Consider the following 21,337-nt stretch of genomic DNA (forward strand, 5'->3'; position numbering starts at 1 on the left):
TGTGTGGGGCTGGTCAACATGCATTGTTCAATGCATGCCCTTTGGGAGAAAAAGCACTTTCTGGTCTCGAGCCTCACCCTCTCTCAAATCCTCTGTCCAAGGTCCTGCTTATTACATACTGGCCCTAAATTCTGTAGCGAGGCCCCTGGAATTCTGCATTCACCACAGTGCTGAAAACTGCACAGAGTGAGATGTAGAGGAAGACAATTTTTAATTATTATATGGAACTGTATCGATTTTGTTGTTTACAGGATATTTTATATATATATATATATATATATATATATATATATATATATATATATATATATATATATATATATATATATATATATATAAGAAAACTCTGTGTCTGGGAACATTTTCTAGGCATTGCAGACAGCTGCCTAACTTCCCATTTGCTGCAGTAGCCAGTACTGACACTGTAAAATTCGAGGGGGGGGGAGATCTTCAAAATTTAGGGTCAGTAGGTCAGATTCTGAACTCGTTTACCACAGTGTAAATCCAGAGTTACTCCACAGAGATCAGTGGAGTTGGCCTGGGTTTACAATAAGGTAACCAAGATCAGAATCTGGCCTAGTATATCACACTCCCTTCTTTTCATCAAGAGGGGATGGATGACTCTATTCCACTCCTTCTGGTTGATGGAAGGGGGTGGGGGGACAGAGAGGCATAGGAATGGAAGCTAAGAGGATAAAGGACATTATACTGGGCTGAGACATGTAAGTAGGAGCTAGTATTTGGTGGTGGGACTAATCAATAAGTCAATTCCACTGCAAGCTCAGGATCTCATAGTGCCTTGAGAAGAAGGCATAGAAACTAACTTGATAGTGCACTTAATCTCAGCCACTCTTGAACAGATTCTTTCCCTTGGGTATGCACTGACCATGGTTGCTTTGTGCTTTCCATGTCTTAGGGCTGAAAGTGTGGCCTTCAGCTCATCCTCCATGCCAGTGGAGAGGCTGTCCTAGATTAGAAGGTGAAAGAGAGCATTTGATGACATGTTTAATGAGTTTATGAACACCTCTGGGTCAGTTGACACCAAGCAGAGAGCACAGAGGATTTCTCTCTCTGAAAACTGGACATGGACATTGGGAGCAGGAGAGAAGCCCAGGAGAGTGAGCGTGGCATGCAGCAGCAGATGCTGGGGGTTCTGAAGGAACAAACAGACATGTTGAAGCATCTCGTTGACCTTCAGGAGAAACACCCTGAGGCTAGACTCCCTCTGCAGCCCCTGAAGAATGGCATTCCTGTATCGCCATCCTCCTCCTCTCCCAAACATTCCAGGAGGTGAGCAGGGGAAAGCTATATTCCTTCCACTCAACACTGGGGGAGGCTACTAGCAATAAAAGTGCACATACAATGATCTTTGACTGCCAAGCCCACTGTATTTAAAAGACAGGATCACTGTGTTTTTCCCCTCCAAATTTTATTCTACTGACCAAGGTTGCATTCTTTTTCTGATCTTTCACTTCCAATATGTTTGTGCGATAAAAGACCAGGTCCTGAGAATTAAATAATCTTTATTACTTCACACCATGGGGGAAGAGGGGGAAGGGGAGGTACAGGGAAACTGAGGAAACAGAGAGGATTTTCTGGAGACAGAAACCTAGCAGGCACAGCAAGGTTCGCAGTATGGGAAGGCACAACTCAAGAAGCTGCGCACATTACTGTGGGTCGTTACTAAACTGGGTTTTCAAAGCCTTCTTGAGATGTAGTGATCCATGCTGCGCTCTTCTTATTGCCTTGGTATCTGTCTGCTCAAAATTAGCAAACAGCCTATCCACCTCCATGCCCCACTCCTGTGGAAACTTCTCACCCTTTGCTTCACAGATGCTATGGAGCACACAGCAGGCAGGGGTAACAGTGGGGATATTGCTTTCACTGATGTCTAACCTAGTAAGCAAACTACACCAGCGACCCTTTAAATGGCCAAAGGCACATTCCACCACCATTCTGCACCTGCTTAGCCGGTTGTTGAACCACTCCTTGCTGCTGTCCAGGTGTCCGGTGTATGGTTTCATAAGCCCTGGGAGCAAGGGATAGGCTGGGTCTCCCAGGATCACTATTGGCAGTTCAACATTTCAATGGTTATTTTGCATTCTGGAAAGAAAGTCCCTGCTTGCAGCTTTCTGAACAAACCTGTGTCCTTAAAGATGCGGGTGCCATGCATCTTCCCTGACCATCCCACATTGATGTCTGTAAAATGCCCCAGCACTCGGCAGCTCCCATGGTGACTTCTAAGGCCAGATTTTCAAAAGAGCCCAAACCCCAACATGCATCCAATGTGTTGAGCTCTTTTGCACCTGTGTTGTATTAACGCCAAAGGAAGCCAGTGCACATCTATCCAAAGATGAAATCGATATTTAGCATATAGTGCCCAGATTCCCAATCCCTTAACTGATCAGTATCAATTCCAACCAAGCACATGACTTGTTAACACAATGGTACCCCTCCATCTACATAACAAACCCACTCAGAGGGAGAAAAATCTACATAACCACATTTTTGAGACATACTTTAAAAACACCCTGATTCCTCCCTGGGCAAGGGCTCTTGGAGGAACTGGTTACCTTTAAATAGTAATTCAGTATTCTTCTGGACAGCAGCAGCATTTTACCAGACCAAGGGCTGTATTCTGGCTGTTGCACACTGCAGGAGGGGGATGGAGACATGAAGCACCTAAGCAGCAGGTACTGAAGCACTGCATGCAGAGGACAAAAGCGAGCAGTATGCTTCCAGGTGCACTGGCACGGCAGGATTAGGAGGACTGACAGCTACATCCCATGAAAGTGAGCACTTCTCAAACAGCCAGCCTCCAGCTTCTAGTGGATAAGAAGCAGGGTGGTATAACCTACCAGGTCATTTCTACTTTAGATGCGGGGGTGCAGTCTGACTGAGTTATCCCCATGCTTTCTGCTAATGGACCACGAGCCCTGGCCTTTGTCTCCCTCTGTGCTGGTGAGGATTCACAGATTCCAAAGCCAGAAGAGGATCACAATGGTCCCTACTCTGACCTCCTGGATAACACAGGCCATAGAACTTCCCCAAAAGAATTCCTAGAGCAGATCTTCTAGACAAACATCCAATCTGGATTTAAGAATGGTCAGTGATGGAGAATCCACCACGACCCTTGGCAAATTGTTCCAATGGTTACTGACGCTCACCATTAAAATTGAACACCATACGTAATTACTCAGGAAAAGAAGGGTTCCATCCCTGCCCCTCTCTTTTACCCAGACACACGGGGATACCCAAACTCTAGCCCTCAGATGGCAGCTGTGCCAACCAATACCTGCTACCTTCCAGTCAACTGTGACTGCTCTAATACGTGAGTTTGACTGAACCATTCAAAACCATATGCTCACAGGTGGTAAACACCCCAACTCCATTGTAGGCGAGCAAATGCATAACTGGAAGATAGTAATGGTCTAGAAAGACCTACCATAGAAACTCATTGTTAAGATAAGGTGGGCGAGCCTAAGAACACATCATAAAAGGCTGAAACCCTAGTACACTTACTAGTGGTTAAGAGTAAATACTTCATCAAAACACCAGCTTCTTCCTAAGTACAACAGGAGCTGCTCAAAGCCAATTTGGAGCACAGGGAGCCTCTACTGATTGTGAGTGAAGTTGTTTCATGGGTTATAAACTGGCTCTGGTGCATTTGCAAGGAGGATATTACAACAGTAAGGTCAAATTAACCCCTGGACGAGACCAGGGATCAATATGGCTCACAGAGTGTTAGCTACTAGAAAGTAGAGGAGCTGTGCATCTTAAAGCCACATTGAGGTGGGTGTTTGTGAAGAAAACAAGAAAGCAGCCATTCAGAATCATCTCTAGCTATTGCTTCTCAAGCATTAAAATAGCCCCCGAGTTGTGCAGTGCATTCAGGAGCTGGCTTGTAATATAGCTAATTTGCCTCTGTTGGCCTACATAAGTAAGTATCAGCTAATGCTGTTTCCTCTGACTGGCATAGTGTGGTCATTAAGGCAAATGCATTGGTAGTGAAGCCCTAATTGTTCTGGAAAGTACCCTTTAAATAATAGCCTTTTTATTACCAGTCATGATCTGTCTTAAGAGCAATTCATGTACTTAAGCCCTTTGCTTTCAAAGGCCAGATGCTCACATGTGTGCAGACCAGAGGTGCTGGACAGGTATTCCCTGATAAAGTTACCATCTCCCTCCTTTTTTGTGATATTTCTTACCACACAAAGCAACATGGGAAGGGAGGCCGTGTGTGTATGTTTGTATGCGTGCACATGCACATGTATACAACTCAGATTCCCCAAGACATCAGTACAGGGCCGGTGCAACCATTTAGGCAAACTAGGCGGACGCCTAGGAAGCCTAGTGGTTGGGGGCGCCTAAAAGTCCCCTCAGGCGAGGAGGTGGAGTGGAGGTGAGCTGGGTTGGGGGGCGCGCGGGGAGGGCTGCCCGCAGTAACGGGGGGGAGGGCACAGGGGAACAGCTCCCTGCCCCAGCTTACCTCCACTCTGCCTCCTCCGCTGAGCACACAGTCCAGCTCTAAGTCTCCTCCAATCAGCGCCGCAAGCCTGGGCGGGGAGGAGAATTAGAGCAGCGCCGGCGTGCCCAGTGGAGGAGGCAGAGCCGAGGTGAGCTGGGGCAGGCTACCCAGGCAGGGTTAGCTGCCGTGGCGGGGGAGGGAGGGAAGTCTCCCCAGGCAGGATTAGCTGCTGTGGTGGGGGGGGAGGGGAGAAGTCTCCCCAGGCAGGGTTAGCTGCTGTGGTGAGGGGGGGAGAGTCTCCCCAGGTGGGGGTTAACTGCCGTGGGGGGACAGGGGGGGAAGAGGGGTTAGCTGTTGTGGGGAGGGTAGCTGCTGTCGGGGGGGCTCCCCGGGTGGGGAGCTGAGTTAGCTGCCGTGGGGGGGCGAGGTTAGCTGGGTGGGGGGGTGCAAGGTGGAAGTTTCGCCTAGGGCACGAAACTTCCTTGCACCGGCCCTGCATCAGTACACACATCTTCGGAAGTATTTTGGTCAAATTCTACCCTCAGATGCCTGTAAGCAGTTCCTGGACATGAATTCAAAGCCAAAATGTGTCCCTTGCACAAGGCAGAAGGATATTGTTTCAACTATTTGTTGCCTGAAATGAGCTTGATCTCATTTTAACAATCATTGTTCAAAGGTGCAGAAGCTAAAAACCTCCCAGAGAAAATCCACCTGTGGTAACATCTGTAGCAAGGGGCACAGTGGTTCATGTATTTTCAAGAGTGTTGGATATGAGAGATGGGCAACCCCTTTGAGATACAATAAGAATCTCTCCTCGACAAAACCTTGGCCCTAACTCAAATCAAACCCAAACTGAGCTTCTTTGGGATTCAGACATAGTTGATTAACATTTATGTGCCTTATTTTTAGAGCCCAAATACCACTGAAAGGACATGCCTACACAAGCAGAAGCAGGAAGTACCAGAAATCTCACAAGGAAGCATATTCACAAGATGTTTGGATAGTTCAAAGCAACATCAGAGACGTATTGAGACTTCGAGGTTCTTCCCTGATGCAAACTTCCAAAACTAAGGTCAACTATCACTACTTCATGGAGGGTCCTATAATATTTCAGATACAGTAGCTTTATAGTCATAGCCTTATGTATTCCACAACACTGGAGTAAATTCTGCTACAACGTCCCTAGTTTCTGCAATGGACTTCATTTAAATTCCAAACCAGAGCTTTCATGAATCATTGCAATTATTATTACTACACGCACCATTGTCTTGTTCTGGATTAAATCAGGCCTGTTCCCCTGTGTACCACAGACCCCAAGCTGTTAACAGCTACTGGGGATTCTCCTTTAGCTCAGGTGGTAAAGGGCTGTGCTTTTGAAGCAGGAGGAGACAAAATCTATCCCTGCTGCCCCAGCAAAGTTCCATCATAACATACAGCAAAGTGACAACTGCAAAGCTCCTCTGTGGCCGTAGATTTGTTAAAATACTGCCTTTGTGTCACAACTTCCATGGCAACAGCCTGTGATGACTTAAACATAGGACTAGGACATTGCTGGTAGACACAGCTAAAAGAGAAGGTAGGTTGTGGAGGATAAAACATGCCACCACCTGGACCTAAAATGTCTTCATAATAGGATAATGGAGACATACAAAAAACTGCTGGCACCACCAATTGCCTCGAGAATAGAATTTTTGTCTCCAATTTCCCTTCAGTATGAGCTTTAAGAATTTCCGCAGGTTGAGGGACAGCACCATTTGCCCTGATCTGACCTCTTGTACTATACAATTAGCTGCTGTGGGTTTAATTCGTCACTTTGTGTATTATCAGTCTCAGGAAAAACACGCCTTTCCGAAGAGACTGCCACATTGAGCAAAGAGAGCTATCATTTTCAGTGATGGCAGAGCCTAAGAAACCATCTGCTGCCTGTCAGATCCCTATCACCCCACAGTGAGCGGGCTCTTCTGCAAGATGTTCTTCTCGGTTGTGCTGCTTTGGTATGATCCAGGAATCAACTCACGGGACAATATAAAATTCTTTCCCTCTTAATCACCTAACAAGGAACAAATACATACGCGCCCCTTAACACGGAGTTGTCATTCATTGCAATGCCCACATCGTCTCAATAATGCGAGCAGTTAAAAATGGAGAGTGAGCCTATCGCCCCTTAACCAACTGAATGTTGCATAAGCCTCCTGTGGCAATCTGCCCAACGTTAAAAAAATGTTTATGTAATTCTGGGAAAAAATGCCAAGAAACTTGGAGGGGTGTTTTCTTTCCTGAAGCAGAAAGGAAGAAAGTGCATATTAAGCTTTAAAAATAAAAAAATCCACTATCTCAGCTGATCAGAAGAGGATGTTAACTGTCAGGCAATGGGGAAAGAATGCATAATATTTTTTTAAAACAACAGCAAAAATAAGCATCAAAGCTCTTCTTGCAGATTTCTCTGTCGAAAGTTGGAGATGTAGCTTAATCCCTCACGCCTTGAAAAAAGCTTCACGCTAATCCTAGCTGTAAACTCCAAAGACAACATAAGCTCAACCTCAGCAAACCACGTATGTTTCTTTGTTTGGGGGGAAAATGTGCATATGAAAACTGCACTTGTACAGCAAGAACTCATAACAACAGGTCAATACATCGCTTGCATTCCCTTCTTTGAATGTCTGTTATTTGCTTTACACTACAGAGAATTCTCTATGAGTTTGGCTGCTACAGAATGTGGCTCCTTGGATCATGGAATGTATGTTGAATAAGGACCTGATCCAAAGCCCGCTGAACTAAACGGGAGTATTTCACTGGCTTCAAGAGGCTTCAATCAGGCCCTAAATTTCCAGACGTCCTAGGATCCAGGTAATATAGGCATAGGATGCCACCCATGATCTACTGTGTACAATAAACATGTACTGCAGTCAGTAGCAACCTGTTGGCTCACATCAGAAGCAGAGAGGACTATGACTGATTAGCTCTGCATTACCAGCAGATGTCCTTGATGGCTAGTTTGTATTAGGGGGAAGACGGCTAATTCATCCAGCCACAATCATAACAAAGGCTGGGATTTTCAATAAAAGTCACCTAGCTCTTTAAGCCTTCTTTTGAAAATCCCTCCCCAAGATAATAATAAAACAGAATAGTACGTGCCCATCTCTATATAATTTGGCTGTATTTCCATGCACAGATTCTGCTGCTATCCAGAACCATGAGACCCAAGTTAGAGAAGCTTGTTTATAATATCATGAACCCACCTCGAATGTCTGCCTTTGGTATACCCACATTCGGGGGAGGTACTATTTACCTGGATATAAACTAGGAAAGTCTGTGTGGTGTTGTGGTACCATGAAAAACAAATATCAAGGCCCTTAAATTGAGACATCCCTCAAAATACAACCCATGAAAATTTCTAATGAAAGGTTTGGGGTTTTTTTTGAATGATTCACAAACAAAACTGGACTTTGAATGAAAAAGGCCTTTGAAAACATATGTTTAACGGTGACAAAAAATGTTGACATTAAAGATTCATCATGTTTTCCAAGCCTCCACCCCATAATAGATTAATGGATAGAGTAGGATAACACATATTGAATATGCTATTGAGATATAAAAATGAAGAACTGTTAAATGGTAAGACCAAGGGCTTTGTTAGCTAGATTTTAATAAATTGTAATTATGTATAGGGAACGAGTATAGAGAAGGTAACACTTCAGCCAAAGCCTTGCCTGGCATAAGTGATTTGTTTAAAACGACGGTATTGTTGGCGAGATAAGTAATATGTCATGCTGGAAGGTGTAAGTAAGAGCTACACAAACATGTAATGATAAATATAAAACACGCTTTGTCTGGGAAGGCTCAGGAACAGAGTGACAGAGAATGACGTGACCCCAAAAGTGCAAAAACGGCAGGAAAAATGCAGAGGTTGGGTAAATGAAGTCTGCACATACATCATGTACGGGATACTTAACAAAACCAAGGGGTAATGTGCTAAAAGTCAACTGGATAAAGATTAAGGAATCTGTAATGCAGAAATGTTTAAAACACCTAAGTGAACAAGGCTCAGATTGGAAAAAACACTGATGCAGAAAGTGAAGGAATGGGACTGAAGGACTAGCCCAAGGGGTCAGAGAAGGGAACGGCCATCATGGAATGTGAAAGAACTGCCCAGTGCCCAGAATGTGGTAACTTGGGCCCATTTGCCTATTCCATCTTGTCTGTTATTATTTGCTGGCATCAGTACATTTGTCTGACAATCATTCTGTCTGAAATTGTACAGATAAAGGCAAAAACTGATTAAGCCTAAATCGGGTGGATTTATGAGACAGTTTCATACTTTTACCTCCAGCAGTGGTTTGGAGGCATAAGAACAGGTTTTGAATCCAGCTCCTCTCCAGTTCCCATCCTGGCTCTGCTACTGAAGCAGTGTGTGACTTTAGGAAAGTCACTTAACCTTCCTACCTCTCAACTGAGGAGATTTTTTACAGGATTTACCAATCCCACAGAAGTGCTGTGAGGGTTAATTACTGAATGGCTGTACAGCATTTTTGAACATGCAAGGTAAGATATGATGTTCGTTATTCGTGTTACAATACAGCATTGATCACACCCATCACTGTTTACCAAACAATGGTCCCCAGCACAAGGGTATGAGCTCCTCCTCTAGGAAGCCAGCACCCTGAACTCCTATTGCCTTTGGTAGGAGTTAAAGACACTTAGTTCCTTGCATGAAGCCAGGATCAGATGAAATAAAAACAATGGGCTCGGTCAAGGGCTGTCTTTCCATTGGAGAACTTTCCTGTGGCTGAAGTCCTGTATGCACAGGGGCCTGATCCGGATCCCACTGAAATCAATGAAGTTTTGCTATTAATTTCAATGGGATCAAGAGCGGGCCCATGGTTAAATCAATTAATGAGCTGTCTCTTGAGCTTCTTTTCCTCCTCTCATATTTCTCTTCCTCCCTGCTTCTTTTAACTGCCCCATCAATGCCTCTGCTCCTCTCGTCCCCCTTCTTTTTCCTTCCTTTACACCAGCTTGACAGTTTGCCCGTTTGTTTCATTTATACTGCGATTTGTTTTGGCATTGCGTAGTTATTGCACAAAGTGAAGTACGGGTGTACAGACACAGACACTTATAAGCCATTCCTAGGAAAGGTGCACAAGGAATTCAGACACTTGATATGGGTATAGAAAAATAAACAACGAGTATATTCAAAGGCTATACAAGAGAGAAGAACAAAGTGTCACTTAAAAGATCTTGGGCTTTCTTTCTCCATGGAAAAAAAAATGTACTGAGCAGGAACGGTCCCAGCCATTTTGCTGGCCAGGGCAGAAAACATTTTCACAACCCCCTCATCCCCAGTGACCAAGCCAAAAAAAGAAGATGCCCTAACCACAGCCAACAAATCAGTGGATTAAAAGAAAGAGGAAAAAACTTGCAAAGGTAAGGAGCCCCTTGGAAGATGGCCCCCAGGGGTGACTTCCTTGCTTGCCTGCCCCTAGAACTGACCCTGATCCCAAGGAGCATCAGAGTTTGTGAAAAATAGAAAAAGGAAGAAAGTGAAGAAAAATTAAAAGGGAACAGAGGTTTATTAGATGACAGGAACACGGTCTAAAACAGAGCTTGTAGGTACAGAGAATTGGACCCCTCAGCTGTGTCCATTCTGGAGCCCAGCAAGCCAGACAACCCCATCTCTCCTCACTTCCCGTCCCCAGCCAGCTCCCAACTGAAACCCCCTTCAGCCGCTCCTTCTCTGCTGAGTTCCTTTCCCGGGCCAGGAGGTCACCTGATCTCTTTGTTCTCCCACACCTTTAGCATCCCCTTGCAGGGGGGAAGGGCTCAGGCCATTAGTTGCCAGGAGACAGAGTGTTGGCCAGAAACTGAGGTACCCACACAGTATTCTGAGGAAACATTAAGAACAGTCCCACTTCATCACACCAACTGCAGCCTATTATTGTATATATAACTTGGGTATGTTATCCTGGGCAAACGTGGTTTAAGATCAATCTAAATTACATTTCAGCCTTCTTTGGAAAACGTTTTAAAATGGGTCCTGCTAACATGACTGTAGCATGATGTCGACAGGGTATAAGTATGAAAAAAACATTTTTCTTTTAATAGACTGAAGAATTGGCTCTAAAAACATGTTAACAAAGTTGTGAACCGGCCACATTGACGGAACAACTGCGCTAACGGAAAACTATTTTTAAATGGTTTCATGCAGTTGGAAATATAGTATAGATGGGCCTTTTAAGATTCACTGAACCTATTCTACAGTTGTATGGACACCTGGAGTACTACAATGTGGCTGATTCTGCATGTTCATGTACAATGTGATCATATCCACAGAGTTCTGCAAGTTGGCTGACCTCATTGGTATGAAGATGCAATCAACAGAGACTACAAGTCTCACAATCTAATACTCTGGGCCAGAGCTCCACTGGCATGAATTAGAAGAGTTTCATTGACTTCAAAGGAGCTATGCCCATTTGTACCACAAGTGCATGTGGCCCTCCATCTTGATCTGAATGTATTAAAGAGCAGAGTGGCTCCAATTGGCTCTCTTTTATTTAAATTAGATATGGCCTCATGCGGCTGGCAAGTTGCTGATGCAGCCGTTGGCTGACCAAATCATGGACTTCTTTGTTTTAGCACTTCCAAGACCTTTCCATACAAGGATCTCAATGCACTTTACAAAAATTAAGCAAACAAATCTTACCCATCCTTCTGCGGTAGGTATTATTATGCCCATTTTACAGATGTGTAAATTGAAGCACAGAGATGGTAAGTAGCTTAAAGGCTGTCCTGAACAGAAATGCATTTAATCGTGTGTTTAGCTACTTTCTTAAATCTGGGGCCAAACGCTCTGTGAAGCAGCTATCTGTTGTTTGCAAAGCATCCCTATCAGTGGAAGCATCATCTGCTGGGTATTGCAGATACTATACAGCATTCTCCAAAAACATCACATCTCTGTTGATCAGAGTGTTTCAATCTCTTCTCACAGTAGACTAGGGACTGAGTTCAAAAAGTCAGAAGATCATCAAGCTAGAAAACCAGCTCTTTGAGACTCCCTCTGCACATCACATGCCATGTCTGCATTCAGCTCTCATTACTTTATGCAGTCACTTCTTTTTTCCAAAAAAAGAACATCCTCAATCTGTTCATTGCTTTAGTTCATTTTAGGGCAACGTAAACAGCTTTCAGTTCTTTACAATCCACACAAGCCTTCAGAAATATTCAGTGTTTACTAGGGCTCTGTAGTGTTAAATCAAGTATGACTATCACCCTTAAAAGCCTAAACGATGGAGTCATATCTATACTACTAACACATTTTGACAGTGTCACCACCTGCCTAAGTAAAAACAGTTTAGTCACCCCTGTAAACCTAGAAGGTGGAGTCACAAGTTACCAGAATTTCTTTTCAAAAGTTGGCATTGTTATTCGTAATACCCAGACTCTTCATTTACTCAATGGTATAAACTACAGTGTATCATTTAAAAGATAAATAGCTGGAAGGAATACTAGATTCATTTACTCTCTCTCATCCTCTTGGCCTGATAGCTGGAAGTGGATGGGAGCTGATATTAACGAAGTGAGAAGAATCCTGAATTAAAATCAGTAAGTGTTGAGAGCCATAAGTGTCTGATTACTTCCTTTGACCATGTGAAAACTTTCTCATAATTCTAACAGGACAAAAACTTCAATAAAAGGGATGTTTCTATTCTGCCACTGGATTTTAGGAATAAGGTTACAGAAAATCGTGATGTTTGCTCTTGCTAATTCCTTGCTAGAGATATTAGAAAGCAGAAGTAAAATAATATTGTAATCTGAGTTTGGGAAGATCTCCTGGGGAAAGAATACAAATCCTCTTTCCATTTACTTGGTACTCTCAGATTCCTTTATCTAGAACTGGGATTGACAAGTTACACAGACCAGCAACTACCTACTACTGCAAGCCAATAAAAATAAAATGATCTAGAGAATACGAGAGTAAAAAGTTGGCTAAATCTTATTACTGCAACTGACTTGGAAGGTTTTTAATTATTTATACTTCCATTAAAATAGATCTTTAATGATCTATATTTAAGATGAACTAATGAGTTGTGTTTCTTTTTAATGTGGAGTCAAAATTTGGCAAAATGTGGATACTGCAGGACATTTGCTGCAGGGAGCTGTCCCATTCAGCACCATATTTGTACAGTAGACGTTCAAAATGAAGCTCAATAAATACAAGTCAATCTTACTTTCATTTGGGTCCTTTTTCTAAATAAATAGTCTCTACCAGGCTGAGATAGTCATTATGATCATCAAAACTAATTTTACAGGGGCACTTAATGACTGGGCCATCTTCGTTAACACAGTATGTGCTTCTTGAATTCAACCTGGAAGGTTTTGAAGGAAGAATGAGATGTGCGTGCAAGCAATGTGTGCAAGTTTAGAATAAAAACAGGAACAGCAACAGAAGATTAACCTGAACAGTTAATATTATTGCACAATATAAGAAGCAATATCAGAGGAAAAATGCTTTAGTATTTCCTTTCAATGCCCAAGAACTTCTTAAGTAGACCAAAATTGAAAATGAGAAGCTTTTTACTGGAAAATTAATCTTTTTGGATGAACAAGTAATTTATCCACAATATTTCATCCACTCTAATTTTTTACAGACAATTGTTATAAAAGATAACATCACTGGGCAACTTATGTTTTGAATGGATTATGTGAAAGACAGAGTAGAAGAAAAGCAAGACAGATATAGTAACTAATTTATTAATAAACTTTTGGAATATTGATCACTTATCCTGCCAGAGAATACACTTATAAATACTAGTTAAGATATCTCCCCATTGTGTCTTTCCACTGCACTGTTTCTTCCAGCACTTGACTACTGCTATAGATATTGTAATGTTAAAAGAATGCTGACCTCCCAAAGTGCCTCAGCCCACTGACAAGAATGGTACCCAGTGCAAGAAATGGGTACCTGTCCAAGGCTATTGATTTTCTTAAACGTATCTAAACTCTTCATTTTAGAAAACACCTAAGCATTGTGTAACTGACATTGTTGACTTCATTTTAGCAAAAGAAATTGGACTCTTCTGTATTTTTCATTAAGCCATTTCTGTTGTATCTCAAAGGAAAACATTGATCCAACTTTCCTCAACTTTGGAAACAAAAGTAAGTTTTTGTTTATTTCCAGGCAAAACATTGTTTAAGAAAAAAACTCATTTACAACCCTTCATACCCATCACCAGCATAGCTTAGTGACTGTGAAAATATTTAACTGTTGTTTACAGCAGGCATACAAAGTACAGTAAGTAAACGGACACATGTATTTAAATCATATAATAAGCCATATGGACAAGATAGTTCAATGTTTTAGTAAGGCACAAATAAAAAACTAAAAGATGCAAAATTGGGAGAAGAAATCCCACTGAACAAAACAGGGATCTAGTTCTAGCTTTATAGAGCATGCACAATAACCATATGTTGCATGGCTTCCTATGAAATATTTATGTTTTCTATTCATAAAAAGATGTCTGGCAGTGGGGAAAAAAATAGTCAAGGAAATAAACAAAAGCAGAGACTCTCTCTTAAAAATCTCATCACCTTCTATAAAGAGAACTAGGCTTCACATTGTCAGATGATCTTTCGAAGAAAATGATTCGCTGCCCCAGGTAAGAAAGTCAAAATATAGATGTAAGTAAACACTTTTTCCTGACAGCTCAAAGGAGAGTGGATATTCTGCTGAAAACTGACAGTATCTTTAGGTGGTAATGTGCAAATTTGTTGTAACAAGCCCTAAACAGTCAAAAGATAGTGTCTGTCTTTATTAACAACAGTAAGCTGCTCTTTCATGTCCTGTTCAATATAATGCACTATCAAACATTCACTGAGCTGAAGTGACCTTCTCAGATCTCTACAGATGTTAAAGAGGAGCATGTCCTGTGAGAAGGACATATCAGCTGCCTCATTAAATGCAGCCTATTTAGTATAAAACAAGTAACAACGTCAACACTATACAGGCCAAAGCAACAGTGCTACAGTTTTATCTGTAGATTACAGCCTCTAGTCGTCGACCTGCTTGTTTTTATTTCAGGAAACAAAACTTTGTTTGGAACCTGCAGTTTTACTGGAGTGAAATATAGAACTGCAAAATGACAGCCTGTAGCTTTGTCAACATATTGTCACTTGACAGTCTCTGGAAACTTCACTTTGAAGTTGAGTAATGAATAAGGGTGAGTGATTGTCTTTATGTTTGTTTAATTGTTTACCCCAACAAAATGCAGGCTCGGGTGTGACACAACACACCACTGTTCAAGCACCAGTCACTGCAATTTGCAAAACAAAATTTCTGGAAAATAAGGGTTGTAAACAAGGCAGCCACAGATAGAAACGACGACTGTATTCAGCGTCTCCTGGCACAGCACCCACCACTACCAACACTGTTTGCAAACAGAGAGAGACAACTTTTCCCATGATTAAATGAAGACTTATGATTAGCTGATGCTGGCTTCACTGCCATCATCATCAAATAGCTCTTTGCATGAGTCCCCCCCCCAAAGTCCCTGTAGCTTGCAAGTGAAGGAGTGCCCAGGGTACAGTAAGTAGCTAAGCCAGGAGTTGCAGAGCAGAATGGGTTGCACATCCCAGCCACCTGCCTTGAGGTTCCCGAGCAGAGTTTTGGCGTCTATTATCCTTCTCCTCCCCTTCCCCGGAGAGAGCATGAATCTCGCTTGGTGGCCAACGCCAGCCCCCTTTCTACCCCCTCACCCAACTTCAGACACACGCTCCAGGTGCAAGAGGACAAAGGCTGCGCCTCGGGGTGACTGGTGGGCCATCGCAAAGCCCCTGGAAAGACACTAGCTGCACACCACGGGGATAGGGAGGGGAAGGGGTCCTGAGCGACTTCTGCCCTGTTTAACCCTTTGCATCCAACAGCTCGTGGCATCCCTCGGCCAGGCCAGGGGCCGGGCACTCACCGATAGTCGTGATGACGGTGATGGCAAAGTAGAAGGAGCCGGCGAATTTCCACTGGACCCCGGCCCGGTGGGGCTCGGACTGCATGATGACCAGCTCCAGCTGCCGGTAGTCCTCGCTGGTGATGTTGTACTTCCCTTTGAGCCGGATCTCCTCGGCTTTGAGCTTCTCCTCCTCCCGCATCTCGTTGTCGGACTCCAGGGCATCAAAGACGGCGGCCCCGACCAGCAGGTAGGTGAACGTGCAGATGATCAGGGACAGGGTCCGCACGTTCTGCCGCTTCATGGCCGCCAGCAAGGGGCGAGTGAGGGGACCATGTCCCCCCCTGGCCGTCCGGGGATCCGACAGGGTGCAGCAGCAGCAGCTGGCGGGGGGCAGCTGCGGGGGGCGGCGGCTGCTCCCGAGGCGCCGGGGCGGCTGCTCCCCGCCTCCCTGCTCGGGCTCCTGGGAGGAAGACAGGCACAGGAGGCTGCTGGAGCGCCTGGACCAGGTGCCCTGCAGCCGGGAAACTCTACGCAGGACTTGCCCAAGCCAAGACGTCCCAGTGCGCAGGGCCATGCACAGCACCCCCCTCCCCGCTGCCTCCAGGAGTGGGCTGGGGGGGGGGAGACGAGCCCCACTGTCCTGGGGAGGGGAGGACCAGCCCTCGAGTGCTGGCGAGGAGAGGCTGAGCGGCACGGGGAGAGGGGTGGGGGGGGGCAGGCGGGAAGGGCTGGGGGAGCCACCCAGCAGCAAGGCAGACTCGGTGCAAGGGGAGGTTGGGTTTCTGCTGCTCCTCCGACAAGTTTCTTTACTCAGCACTTCTCAGGCTGGCGAGGGGGAGGGGAGGAATGGAGGGGAGGGGGAGAGGGAGCAGCCTCCCCATCAGAGCTGCCTCGGGCAGGGCTGCACCGGGGCGGAGAGCTGCCGCCCAGGGGGAAGGGGGGTCGCTTCTGGAGAGGGTGGGGGAGAGGCTGCAGCGGCGAGCACGCCAGAGGGGCCGGGGAGGTGGGGCAGAGGCTTGCCCGGGACTGTCACTCTCCACTGGTTGCGTGCGGGGAGGAGGCGTGAGAGGAGCCCTCACGGGGGGCTGGTGCAAGGCACCCCCGCTCCGAGGCTGGGGAGGCCAGCTCCAGGCCGATGGTCAGTGGGTGCAGGTCCCCTGCCCAAAGCGGATCGGAGCGATCCCCCGGGCGCAGAGCACGCCCCGAGCACTCCCGGGGCACCGGCGGCTTTGATTGCGGAGGCCAACTTTTTATGAATTGTTCCTAGCCAAAGAATTCAAACCGGGCGCTCTGCGGCGTCTGCCCTCAGCCGCTCCCCGCTGCAAGAGCCCGTCTGGAGTCAGGTGGCTGGAGATGGCCGATGCTCATGGAGACTCTCTGGAAGTCCAGCCCGACGATGAACGAGACCGTGTCAGACGTTAGCCTGTGAGTTTTCGGCAGCATACCCAGAAAGCGGGCTGTCCTCGCTGCGGGGAACCGCACTCGGGGGTGCCGCGTCCTTCCTGGGGTTAAGCAATCGGAGTCCACCCGCGCCGGGCACGACCCAGCGGGAGGAGGGTCCCCGGGGCCACGGAGAAGCGTACAAAAAGCAGAGGCGTTTCCCAGGGTGGAGGAAATCAGCAGCCCACCTGGCTGGCTCTCGCTCTAGCTCCGAGCAGACACCCTCCACCTGTCTGGCCCATGGAGGTGAAGCATCAAATCCCAGGGAGGCTCATTCCATCCTTTCTGCGACGGGCAGGAAAAGACACCGACACCATCCCCCGAAAATACAACAGGAGCCAGGGGTGTCGCGGCCCCCCCTGCCCACACACACACACCCCTCAGCCAGATCCCCAAACTGCCACTTTCTATTGCTCCTGCCCTGTTTGGGGCTGTTGGGTTCCTTGGCCCAATGCCTTTTAAAAAGAGCAGTTCTCCGCCTCCTGCCAAGGACTTGCCAGCATCTCGGGGAAAATCAAGCCACTGCTCCAAGCCATCTCGCTCGCTCCCGTCCTCCCAGCAGGCGGGGTGAACAGTCCCCAGGCAAACCAACCTGCAGTGGCTTTTGTGAGCGGCTGGGGTGGGTTTTTCCTATTAACCCGCTCCTTGCCGAAGCACTTTTGATGCTCCCGCGCTGCGCCCACCCTGCCTGCAAGAGGCTGCACTGAGCTGTTGCTCCCCTGGTCTCTCTCCCCGCAGGTCTCCTGCCTTGCACCATCGCAGGCGACTCGCTCCCGCTGGCTCGGTCCCCTCCCCCGCCGTGGCCACTCCCCGCCTGCTCCTACTATGCTCAGCCTAGCAGGGTTTTGCTGGGAGCCAGGCACCACGTGGTGCAGGTTTTCCAGGCGAGCTCCCTTCGCTCTTTCAGCCTGTCCATCAGCCGGGGGGGACCAGGTCTTGCTTCCCTGCCAGACTCCGCTGAGCCAGGGGCTGTGTGTGAGGAGGGATCCTGGGACCCGGGCTGCAGGCGACGCTTCAGATCTTTGCCATGCGCGGAGGCCAGGAGTGAAACCAGTTTAAAACGCGCTCCGCAAAGTTCTCTGCTCCCCGCAGGTGTTGCTAAGCGGGCGAGGCAGGTGCTGAGCCCGCATTTTTCCACCCCTGCCTGCAGCCCTGCTTTTCTTGGCTAGCTCTCGCCGGACGGGCTCGGCTGGTCTCCCCCCACGCCCGCTACTTTTCTCGGGTGGGTCACCACCTAGTCCTCACCCCAGTCAAGACCCCTGGGGCCAGTGTGTAATGCGGGGCTACTCGCTGTCTCCGCTCGCCTGCAGCTGGGGAGCCAGGCACGGGACAAAGCAGAAGTTACCCACCACGAGTGGGGTTTTTCCCCCCCCTGCGTGGTAATTGCAGCGGGCGGAATCACCCACCCCATCAGAGCCTGCCCCTCTCGGAGCCGCAAAGCGCTTTGGCAATATTACGCGGCGCGCTGTGTGAAATAAGCACCTTCGGTAAATACGGTGACTCAGAGCAGACAGCTGTTTATGGTTAAATAAAGCAAACCCCATTATAGACCCTGGAGCAATGAGGCGCGCGGCGATTAGAGCAATTATGAATCATGACAGGGCTTGGTTGCCCACGGCCAAGGGGGCTCTGCCAGGCGCTGGGAGGAGGCAGGTTGGTTCTGGGGCCATCACGCAGTGCCAGCTGCTAGCCAGAGAGGCAGGGGTGGGCTTGTGAAGAAAGCACTGGGCTGGGATTCAGGCGGTTCTTGGCCTTGCTGCAGCCTCCCTGTATGCCCCTGGGGAAACCAAACTCTTTCTGCCCCCTACAACAGAACCTCATTGCTCCCCCTCGCCCTGATTTCGGTTGGGATTTTCAAAGAAGCGCAAGGGCGTGAGTGGATCACTGGGAGTCCAGTGCCTAATTTATTTAGGACACAACCCCTGGCCTTAGAGGATAAACACTTCAGGACAGGGACTCTCTCGCACACTGTGTTTGCACGGCCCCTAGTACAATGGAGCTTTGATCCGGATCGGATCCGCTAGGTGCTACCCTAATCTGAACAAACAATAACCACCACCCTATTTATTCAAGGCTGACCAGGTTCCATACACAAAGACAGAGTTGGTCAGGGGATAAAGAGAGGGAGCTCTACCATGACAGTGTGCTATATGTTTTTAATATGGATTTTCATTTAATTAAAGGCCTGGTGATGATGCTCATCACAGATATTCAGGAATGAGGCTTCACAGTGTTCCAGGTGTCTGGATACAGGCAATTCAGTAGGAGATTTCCAATAGCTTGGGGCATTCTGAAAATCCTGAGAGCCCCTCCTCCTGCTATTTTTACATGGCTGGGGCAGGTGTATTTTAGTAGGTCTGATTTAGGGCCAGAGCCTGAGGTGTTCGCTCAAGTCAAACTCCCCTTGATTTCAATGGAGACGTTGGAATTTGGGCCTTCAGATGTAAGGCTGGGATTTTCAAAACAGTGTAAGGGTCTTAGGTGCCTAATTCTCATTGAAATCCAATGAGACCTGGGCACCAAACTCCTGCAGGCTCGGTTCAGAGTCTCAGCCTATGTTTCCAAGACTTTGTCTTCCTCGGTGCTTCCACAGCAACTAGGACATTGTGAGGCTCAATGGATGATGACCAAGATTTTCAAAAGTGACTAGTGATTTTGGATGCTCAAATTTGAGAAAATGTGTTAAGCACCCATCCTCTGAAAATCAGGCCCTTTTAAGATGGCTGAAGTTGGGTAGTCAAAAAGTGAGACACCAAAAATCACAGGGTCACGTTTGAAAACCTTGGCCAATTATTCTTGTAACTGAATATGCTGTGGGATTAGTTTCCAGAGCAGAGTAATATTTCATTAAGGTAATATCTTCGTCACAGCACCTACATAGCTTACACACTTCCCAATCCACAACAACGACATACATGTCAGGAAGGACTCACACATGACAGACATGAGCTATAGTGTCTAGCGACAGAGACTGAAGAAAGAGTTGCTGGCCCCCTGGCTTTTTTGCAACTGAGCAGTCTGATTAAGGTTGCCGATTTCTGATTCTCCAGGGGAAGTGTGTGGGGGGGAGGGGAGAATCTATAAATAGCTTGCAACACAGAGAATCCTACAGCAAAGTTGCTGGGAAGATCAATAGCATGAATCAAGGAGGGCTCTAAATTACATCTCAGGGGAGGGAGGTGCTGAACTGAATTGAAAAATGAGTTGCAAATGCTGTATGTGTTGTGTGTATCTAATTAACAGAGGGTGACTAGGATCAATAGCGAGGAAGGAGCGGGGCTAAAAATAGAGCTCAGGCAGGGATTGCAACCTGCGGGCAGCAGCTTGGATGAAAATGTCCCCCTGAGTAATTAACCTTTAGCTGGAAAGTGATGTTTAGTGCTGGGCTGAAACGTGTCCTGTGAACAGCCTGGAACTGATGGGGGGTGGGGAGGAGGGGAGAGAGAGCTCTGTGGTACAGTACAGTGCGTACAATTAGGCAGGCTAATGCCTGCTTTTTGCCTAGGAGACACCAGGCTAAGGAACTGGTGTCTTGTTTTCTGGGAAAAGATCTAAGTGCATTCAAAGCTGCTAATGTTGCAGTGGGGCTGTGGAAGCAGGAACAATTTCTCTGTCCATCTCCCTAGATACTTACATGGCCTCATCGCCATCATGTTAGAGAGTCTTCGACACGGCCACACACAGCTCTCATTGAGCTTGCTCGCATCCCAGAACGGCAAAGCTGTGGCAGCCAAAGCCTTGGCACAGGCTGGGATTACTCACAGACCACGCCTGCGCTGCAGTGTCACGGTTCTGGGTCCCCAAGCTGCTGGGACACCCAGCGATCTCAGTCTGGACATGGCCTCGGAGATACACCCTTCCCTGGGGTGTTCCTGAGGCAGTATAGCTGCCCCTCACTCAGGGCTAATGTCCTAAGGACAATCTAGAGGGGGCACATCATCGGGGGGGGGAGAAGTGGGAGGGGGAAACAGGATAGGGACTGTTTGTTTCTCTGTGTTTGTACACCAGCTAGCACAATAGGGCTCTGATTCTTATGGGGCCTCTTATGCATTACATGACTTATATCCAATTTAAATAAGCCAGGACCGTTTATCATAGTTCTTTTGTCCTCCACAGCCCCATAAGCAAGTCCTGAAGAAGCCAGGATACTGAGGCAGAAGGAGAGGCATTTCAGCAAAACACGGGCGATAGAAAATTACTCCAGGCATTATTTTGAGTGGTGACAGTCGCTTATTTTCACAGAAGGTGATCAGACGGAAGGAGTGGTTATTGCCACCCAGTTTACGTGAGGCGCGTTTCTGATCAAGGTTTCCAGATTCAGAATGATTCCCACACTTGAAAAGTGAGAATTGCTATGCTTGAGAGACGCACCCAGACGACAGTGACTGAGGATGGCCCTGCAGAGTTCCCGAATAAAAGTTCTTTCCTGTAATTTTCAAAATGGTTCCAGGAATGAGCTGACTGTGAATGAAGACTGGCCTTCACCATG

At 46.8% G+C, this 21,337-nt stretch overlaps 1 protein-coding gene and 1 long non-coding RNA gene across 2 annotated transcripts in view; one reads left to right on the forward strand and one right to left on the reverse strand.

Moving 5' to 3' along the window:
- The window catches only part of KCNK9 (potassium two pore domain channel subfamily K member 9), a 123,836-nt gene extending 106,085 nt beyond the window's left edge, over positions 1 to 17,751 (reverse strand). Inside the window, exon 1 of the mRNA XM_039521503.1 lies at positions 15,427 to 17,751. Coding sequence (XP_039377437.1) covers positions 15,427 to 15,982 — 556 coding nt within the window. The 5' untranslated portion in view covers positions 15,983 to 17,751. The remainder of the gene's footprint in view (positions 1 to 15,426) is intronic.
- LOC120396538 lies at positions 5,386 to 7,566 on the forward strand. Its single transcript, XR_005593211.1, has 3 exons — positions 5,386 to 5,540; positions 6,906 to 7,020; positions 7,152 to 7,566. It is a non-coding gene; the product is annotated as an uncharacterized LOC120396538 (long non-coding RNA).
- Positions 17,752 to 21,337: the final 3,586 nt, after the last annotated feature.

Source organism: Mauremys reevesii, linkage group 2, assembly GCF_016161935.1.
Source record: "Mauremys reevesii isolate NIE-2019 linkage group 2, ASM1616193v1, whole genome shotgun sequence".
Lineage (NCBI taxonomy): Eukaryota > Metazoa > Chordata > Testudines > Geoemydidae > Mauremys > Mauremys reevesii.